Source organism: Nicotiana attenuata, unplaced genomic scaffold (assembly GCF_001879085.1).
Source record: "Nicotiana attenuata strain UT unplaced genomic scaffold, NIATTr2, whole genome shotgun sequence".
Taxonomy (NCBI): domain Eukaryota; kingdom Viridiplantae; phylum Streptophyta; class Magnoliopsida; order Solanales; family Solanaceae; genus Nicotiana; species Nicotiana attenuata.
This window is the reverse complement of record NW_017670469.1, coordinates 514933-523171: the sequence shown is the minus strand read 5'-3', so window position 1 is coordinate 523171 and position 8239 is coordinate 514933. Positions and strand designations below refer to the sequence as shown.

General features: G+C 42.5%; 1 protein-coding gene across 1 annotated transcript in view; it reads right to left on the bottom strand.

The window, feature by feature from the left end:
* Positions 1–1611: 1611 nt before the first annotated feature.
* The window catches only part of LOC109239866, a 14469-nt gene continuing 7841 nt past the window's right edge, over positions 1612–8239 (bottom strand). Inside the window, exons 4-5 of the mRNA XM_019406459.1 lie at positions 2241–2353; positions 1612–1741 (exon numbers count right to left, since the gene is read on the bottom strand). Of these exons, the coding sequence (XP_019262004.1) occupies positions 1612–1741; positions 2241–2353 (243 nt within the window). The remainder of the gene's footprint in view (positions 1742–2240; positions 2354–8239) is intronic.

Below are 8239 nucleotides of genomic sequence, written 5' to 3'. Positions count from 1 at the left end.
CCATCGGTGTAGACACATATACAGGAGCACTCACAGAATAACTAGGCATGACCAGATACGATGCAAAATAAGATGACACATAGGAGTATGTAGACCGTGGATCAAATAGAACTGAAACATCTCTACTACAAACAAGAACGGTTCCTGTGATAACTGCATTGGAAGCCTCAGCCTCAGGCCTGGCTGGAAGAGCATAACATCGGGGCTGGGCCCCACCACTCTGAACTACATCTCTCGGACGGCCTGCTGCTGGCTAGCCTCCACCTCTAGCGGCCTGACCTCCACCTCTAATACCTCTACCTCCACCTCTAGCACCTCTACCTCCACCCCTAGCTAGCTGAGCGGGCTGTAGAACACTCGGTGCCTGAACCATGGCATGGGAACCCTAATGCTTAGAGCTGCTCGGTGCTCGAGGGTAAAATCTAGCAATATGACCCGTATCACCACAAGTATAACAAGACCTCGGCTGTTGAGACTGCTGACCTTGACGACCTGAATGACCACCCCGAAAACTCTGGAGCGGCGGTGCACTGATAGGAGCCGGTGGTGCACTGTAGGACTGCTGATCAAAGTACTGTATATGAGAACCACGACCACCTAAAGCACCGTGAGAAACCTGAAGTGCTGACTTAAAAGGCCTAGGAGGATGGCATCTACATAAAGAATCCCTGCCTCCAAACGAGAAACCACTATATCTGCTTGAATGACGAGGCCTCTTGTCAGACCCCTGACCATCCCCTGTGACAAAACCATCTCAACGCTCCTGGCCACATTGGCCGCATCCTGAAAATAAATCTCGCTCCCTGCCTCCTTGGCCATCTGAAGTCCAATGGGATGAAATGAGTCCCTCAATGAACCTCCTCACTCTCTCTTTCTCGGTGGGAAGTACAAGAAGAGCATGATGGGCCAAATCAATGAACCTGGTCTCGTACTGAGTAACGGTCATAGAACCCTACTGGAGACGCTCAAACTGCCTCCGATAGTTCTCCATCTGAGTGATAGGAAGAAACTTCTCCAGAAATAGCTGAAAAAACTGATCCCTAGTCAAAGTTGGTGACCCAACTGGTCTAGTCAAACAATAATCTCTCCACCAAGTCTTGGCGAATCCAGATAAGCGAAAAGCAGCAAAGTCGACCCCATTGGTCTCCACCGTCCCCATGTTCCTGAGAACCTCATGACAACTGTCTAAATAATCTTGGGGATCCTCAGAAGATGCACCGCTGAAAGTGGTAGTGAAGAGCTTGGTGAACCTCTCCAACCTCCACAAAGCATCGGCAGACATAGTTGCTCCATCACCGGTCTAAGCTACCACACCCGACTGAACTGCTCCAACTGGTTGAGCTGCTGGAGTCTGGAACTGGGGAGCCATCTGCTCTGGGGTACGGGTAGCGGGAGTCTGGGCTCCTCCTCCAGCCTAAGAGACGACTGGTGCTATAGGAAGCAAGCCTGCCCGAGTGACACTCTCCATAAGGCCCACTAGACAGAAAAGAGCATCCTGGAGAACTGGGGTAGCAATGAACGCCTCTGGGACCTGACTTGGTCCTACTGGAACTGTGTGGGCCGGAACCTCCTCGTCGAACTCAACCTGAGGCTCCGCCGCTGGTGCTGCTGCTATGGGTTGAGCTTTGCCCCTGCCTCGGCCTCTAGCACGACCTCGGCCTCGCCCTCTGTCCCTCGTAGAAGCTGCTGCTGGGGGCTCGGGCTGCTGATCAAGGGATGAGGAAGTGCATGTTCTCGCCATCTGTGAAAGAACAGAGTAGATGTTTAATCAGCATTGAGAAACCAAACCGCATGACAGAGATGAATAGAAGTGAAACTGTTCCTAACTCCGTAGCCTCTAGGGGATAAGCACAGACATCTCCGTACCGATTCCTCAGACTCTACCAAGCTTGTCCGTGAATTATGAGACCAAAGCAACCTAGAGCTCTTATACCAACTTTTCACGACTCGAATTTCCCAACCTCGGGAGTCGTGATGGCGCCAACCAGTGAAAGCTAGGCAAGCCAACCATTTGTATTATTTACCATTTTCCCATTGTAATCCTTTAACAATTAAGAACCAACGTCATATAAACAGCGGAATTTAATAAGCAGATGACTGAAATGTAATATTTTAATAATGATACAAATACCAATCCATAACATAAACTACCCCAGAACTGGTGTCACAATTTCACAAACTGTCTAGGAATACTACAAATAGAGGTCTGAAAGATTAATACAACACTATCTCTGGAATACATGAAAGAAACAGAATGAAGGATATAATGAGATGCCAAGGTCCGCGGAGGCCTGCAGAACCACCTCGGGTCGCCTGATGCACTGGAAGCAGCAACCTCACTGGTGTCCGAAAGCTACAACACCGATATCTGCACAAAAGAATGCAGAGTGTAGTATCAGCACAACTGACCCCATGTGCTGTAAGTGCCTAGCCTAACCTCGGCGAGGTAGTGAGGAGGTTAGGACCAGACTACCAAATAAACCTTTGCAGTTAAATCATGTACAGGGAAAATAAAGGGAAACTTTACAATTAAAGATAGGAAGGGGGAAACATGCTACGAGGAACAACAAGTAACAACAGAAACCAATAGTTAAATGTAAAGAACACCGTAACTCAATTATCAGTAAAAATCAGGAAATCAAAGACAAGTGCACGGCATCACCCTTCGTGCTTTTACTCTCGTCCTCACTATAAAATCGATATAAATGGCACGGCATCACCCTTCGTGCTTTTACCTCACATAATCATGGTACGGAATGATCCTTCGTGCATCATCACTCATATAAAGGCACGGAATGGTACATCGTGCGGTACGGCATCACCCTTCGTAAATTAACACTCTCTCATAAATATCATGCACGGCATCACCTTCGTGCTTTAACACTCTCTCACCAATACAATGCACAGCATCACCCTTCGTGCTTTAACACTCTCTCACCAATACAATGCATGAATCATCCTTCGTGCTTTAACACTCTCTCTCACCCAAACGACAATCACAAGCAATAAGGGCAAGGAAATAAATAAAATCACAATAAAATCCCGGCAAGGGAGCAATAGTACAACAATCATATCCCGGCAAGGGAAACAATATCAAAAGCAACAACATCCCGCCAAGGGAGACAACATCATAATCCTCTTCTCTTTTTCACATTTACTTCACAACTCAATTCACAAACTTGAGCCAATGCTCCATAATGTCCAATTGCCAACAATAATTCCACAGATCATTTCACAACTTGAGCCAACGCTCTTCATTGTTCAATTACCAAAATTATTTCCACAAGCCTTGTTCAACAATAGATATATCACATAAGGCATGAACATGTAAGGCCCCGGAAAAAAATTTTGCTAGGCGATATAGGATTTCGGGGTGCCAGGTAGACTAATTGTAATATTTTATGTGCTTTAAATATGATGCAAATGAATCGGATGTGGTGAATAAGTGTATGAGTCATGTAATAAGTGAGGTCCAAAGGGAAGCCTAAGTCTAAGCCAAGTTGGAAAATTTCATAACAGGCTAAGATTTCAAATGAATACGCACAAGACCTCACTTTGGACGAGCATATCTACGTGTATATAAGGGGTTGTGGGATTCACAACCTATCAAGTTAAAGCTCTTTGAGTCTAGTTTCCAACGCACCAAACCGTTCGTTATTTGGAGGTGTATACAGAAAGGTACGACCATTTTATTGGGCAGGTGTTGAAATGCTGCCTTAGCGCGGCCGCGCATATTGGGAAGTATTCTGCCTCCTTAGCGCGGCCTTAGCGCGGGCGCGCTAGTAGCAGACCTCTAAATACACCTAAGGATGGGATATGAGAGGATTTAAGTCATTTATCAAGCCTAGGGCATCCTCTCCGTCCCCAATCCGACCAAGGTATCCAATCACACACCTAAGGTGAGTTTTTAAGTGTGTTTTCATGGTGATTTCACCTCTCAATCACTAGTTAAAACAGGGTTTTGATTGGATTTCATAGGATTTCTTCAAAATCTCAAGAACATCCCAAAAGTTATCTTTCAAGATTTTGCCTACAAGAGGTAATCTTTTACCCTTAGACTTACATATATGGATATATTATGGGAATATGAGTATATATTAAGTGTAGGAACTCTTGATGTAGTGATGGGAAGCCATAAGTTCCCAATATAAATACATAATTATTGTAGAGATTGAAAGGGTGATTATTTGATATAAATTGTTGGTTGGGTATGAATGGGTGATCATACATATATTGTTGGAAGTTATAAATTGGTTAGGAATGATGGTGGAATAAATTGTTAGTTAATGGTGTTAGATGNGTGTTGGCAATAAAATGAGGCTCGTGGCACTCTGAAACGCTACTAGGGGATGTCGTACCCTATGTAGAAAAGTAATGCGACCAAGGAATGTAGTACCATATGTCGGCAATAAGATGAGGCTCGTGGAACTCTAAAATGCAACTAGGGGATGTCGTACCCTATGTTTGCAACAAGAAAATAATGCAACCAGGGGATGTAGTACCCTGTGTTGGAAATAAGATGAGGCTCGTGGCACTCTGGAAATGCAACTAGAGAATGTCGTACCCTATGTAGAAAATAATGCAACCAGGGGATGTAGTACCCTGTGTTGGAAATAAGATGAGGCTCGTGGCACTCTGGGATCCTACTAGGGAATGTCGTACCCTATGTAGAAAATAAAAATGCAATCAGGGGATGTAGTACCCTGTGTTGGCAATAAGATGAGGCTCGTTGCACTCTGAAATGCTACTAGGGGATGTCGTACCCTATGTAGAAAAATAAAAATGCAACCAGGGGATGTAGTACCCTGTGTTGGCAGATAGGGTGATGGTTCCCTGCAATGAAACTAAAAATAAAATAATTATGTATATTGGAAGAAAATCAAGGATTTAAGAACTTCACTTGGTGGTGTTCGTGTTTTCACAAACTGTTTTTTTAAAATTGTTCTGTTCCTGTTCTGAACAAAGAAAGATTCGTTGGTTTTAAAATGGTGGTCGGTTTGTGGCCTTGATTATTTCAATCTCTTGATCTCGGCTCATCTTCTTTAACGATTTCAACTGCAACTGATTATTTTCTAAATACCAACTGCATTTCTGACCCTGGAGAACCTTTAGCTTTTCCAAACATTGCCATGAAGTTACTTAACCTTTTTCAACTTTATGTTGCCTTTTTGAGCATTTCGCTTTTGACCTCTTTCAAAGTTTTCCATTTCAAAGCATCGGCCAATCATGGCCAATCGAGGTTGACTTGATATCCTTGTCGAGGCTGGGCGCCTTTTGAATATATCAGCTCGCTTCAAATGAGAACCCTGTAAATCGGTCTTGCCGAATTTTCTTTGCCTTATTTTTGGAACAAAGTTAGTCCGAAAGGGATTCAAAGAAAACAAACAGTAAAATGGACAAATGAACTTAGACGAGAGGTATCCTTTTCGAGGAAAGGAAAGAAGGACTTATCTGGGAGTAAATGCAGACTTCAATGAACATGACATGCCTCTTGGACTGGATGCATGATCTATATAAACCGTCCGATTCTCAGAAACTCATCACAATTTTTTGACTTGAAAAGCGGGAAACCTTGCTCATGATTGTGTTAATGCCATGGTTGTGTGGATCCTCTTTTCGATCAACAGTGCCCTTTGTGGGTTTTCACTAGCTGGTCTCTCTCATTTCTCTTCTCGCCATCGTCTTATAGTGCCCTTTGCGAGTTTTCACTAATAAGACTCTCTCATTTTTATTTTCTCTACTCACCATCACCCTACAGTGCCAATAAGGGTTTTCACCAATAGGACTCTCTCATTTTATTTCTCTTATTTGGTTGCATCTGATCCAAGTAACAGTATCCTCCAATTCTTGAACATTCTCGTTGATTGATCGGAAGGACTTGAAAGGGATTTGGGTAAAAAGAATTTGGACTGAATTACAACTTTGGAACCTTTCAGGCAAAACCATTGCCGAAATATTATAATATCTGCCCCAGTTTCACTTTTTGGGGAATTTGGATTTTTATTTTGGTGTGACTGAACCTCAGAGAAATGCTGCCTACGTATCCTTTCGGAATCAAGTCGAACGTAGTTCAGGAAACTTTGTTTTTGAATTTTTTTTTGTGTTCTTTTTTTTTCATTTTTGTTTTCTTTTTCATTTTTGTTTTCTTTTGCATTTATTGTTGTTACGACCATTTTACTGGGCAGGTGTCGAAGCGCGGCCTTAACGCGGCCTTAGCGCGGCCAGGCATATTGGGAAGTATTTTGCATCCTTAGCGCGGCCATAGCGCCGGTGCGCTAGTAGCAGACCTCTAGATACACCTAAGGACGGGAAATGAGAGGATTTAAGTCATTTCTCAAGCCTAGGGCATCCTCTCCATCCCCAATCCGACCAAGGTATCCAATCACACACCTAAGGTGAGTTTTTAAGTGTGTTTTCATGGTGATTTCATCTCTCAATCACTAGTTAAAACAGGGTTTTGATTGGATTTCATAGGATTTCTTCAAAATCTCAAGAACATCACAAAAGTTATCTTTCAAGATTTGGCCAACAAGAGGTAATCTTTTACCCTTAGACTTACATATATGGATATATTATGGGAATATGAGTATGAATTAAGTGTTGGAACTCTTGGTGTAGTGATGGGAAGCCATAAGTTCCCAATATAAATACATAATTATTGTAGAGATTGAAAGGGTGATTATTTGATATAAATTGTTGGTTGGGTATGAATGGGTGATCATACATACGTTGTTGGATGTTATAAATTGGTTAGGAATGATGGTGGAATAAATTGTTGTCACACCTCGTTTTTTACACCCGTAGGTAGATAAGGAAGTAAAGGAGTTTTTCCAATTAGGTGTTTGATAATATGCCTAAATGGCATAAGTTATGGAATTTGTTACTAATATTGGCCCCATTGAATGTTGTATTGTAGATTGAAGTTGCTTAAGTGTATTGGATCATTGTAGTATCATTAAGGGGCGAAATTGAGGTATGTATGGCTAACTTTAACCTTTGTAAAGTCACCCTATTTTGTGTACGGGTAATTGGTATGCATTTCTTATGTGCACTATTTGTGAATTTTGTTTGCTTCACGGGTGTTAGGGCAAGATGGCCTATTTCATGAATCCTTGTGACTAAATATGCCTTGAACGTTGTTGGTTAAGTCTCCCGATAGAATGGTGTAAGTAAATGGCAACAAACCAAGTGTGTGCGTGTGTGAAGGTGTTTATGTGGTAAGAGCTGTGTAACAAATGATGGAAAGAAATCGTAATTGATGCAATTGAAACAACTGTGGTAATATCATATGTGACTTCTCGTGGGCAATTACCGTTGCGACTTAAATTGTATGCGGGCTGTTGTATATGATGGAAATGGTATTGATGGTTATGAAAATTCTTTGTGATTTATTGTTGTTGTCGTGTGAAATGTGATTAGTTGTTGTTGTGCGAAATGTGATTGTTCGGGGGATCAGGTTGTGCGCCGCAACACAAAGTAATAAGGTGTGGGTTGTGGTGATAAGGGTGGCCGAGGTAATAAGGGTGGAAAAGTGATCATAATCACTATTGAAATGAAAATATGAGAAAGTTGTGAAATCATTGATGTGATGAAATAATGTTGAAAGGGGAAAAGGAGAGATTGTGAAACTTGTTTGGCTTTGGTTGTTCCTTTCATGTGCATTTGATTGTTGATTCTATTACTGTTTGTTATCTGTGTATTGATTGATTCTACTTGGGGTAAAGTTTGTTCATGCATACCAGTACAATTCAAATGTACTGACGTCCCTTTTGCCGGGGGCGCTACATTCGTGTTATGATTGTAGGTGGATCTATAGCAGGTACTCCAGTCCACCGACAGTAGCACTCCTTCACTTCCCATCAGCTGAATTGGTGAGCCCCTTTCCTCTCGGGGCCCTGCGTGGCTCATGCCGCTTTTCTTCCCGGAGTCTTATTTTTGGTATTTGTGTAAGGTATAGCCTGAGCCTTGTTACCGGCAAGTATTATATAACTATTTCATATCCTTAGAGGCTCCGTAGATAGGAAATGTGGGTTATGTATTTATGTATTTTGTATATGGGCAGTATCACTTGTAAACCACGCTAAGTAACCATGTATGTTATGTGTAATTCGTAAAAAGGTGTTTTAATTATAAATGGCCATTCCCTTTGATTAATGAGTAATGAAAACACGGGGTAGCACGTGGGATAGGAAAGGCACCCAGGTCCGCTTGACTGGGGCTACCCGGTCGAGTGCCGGTC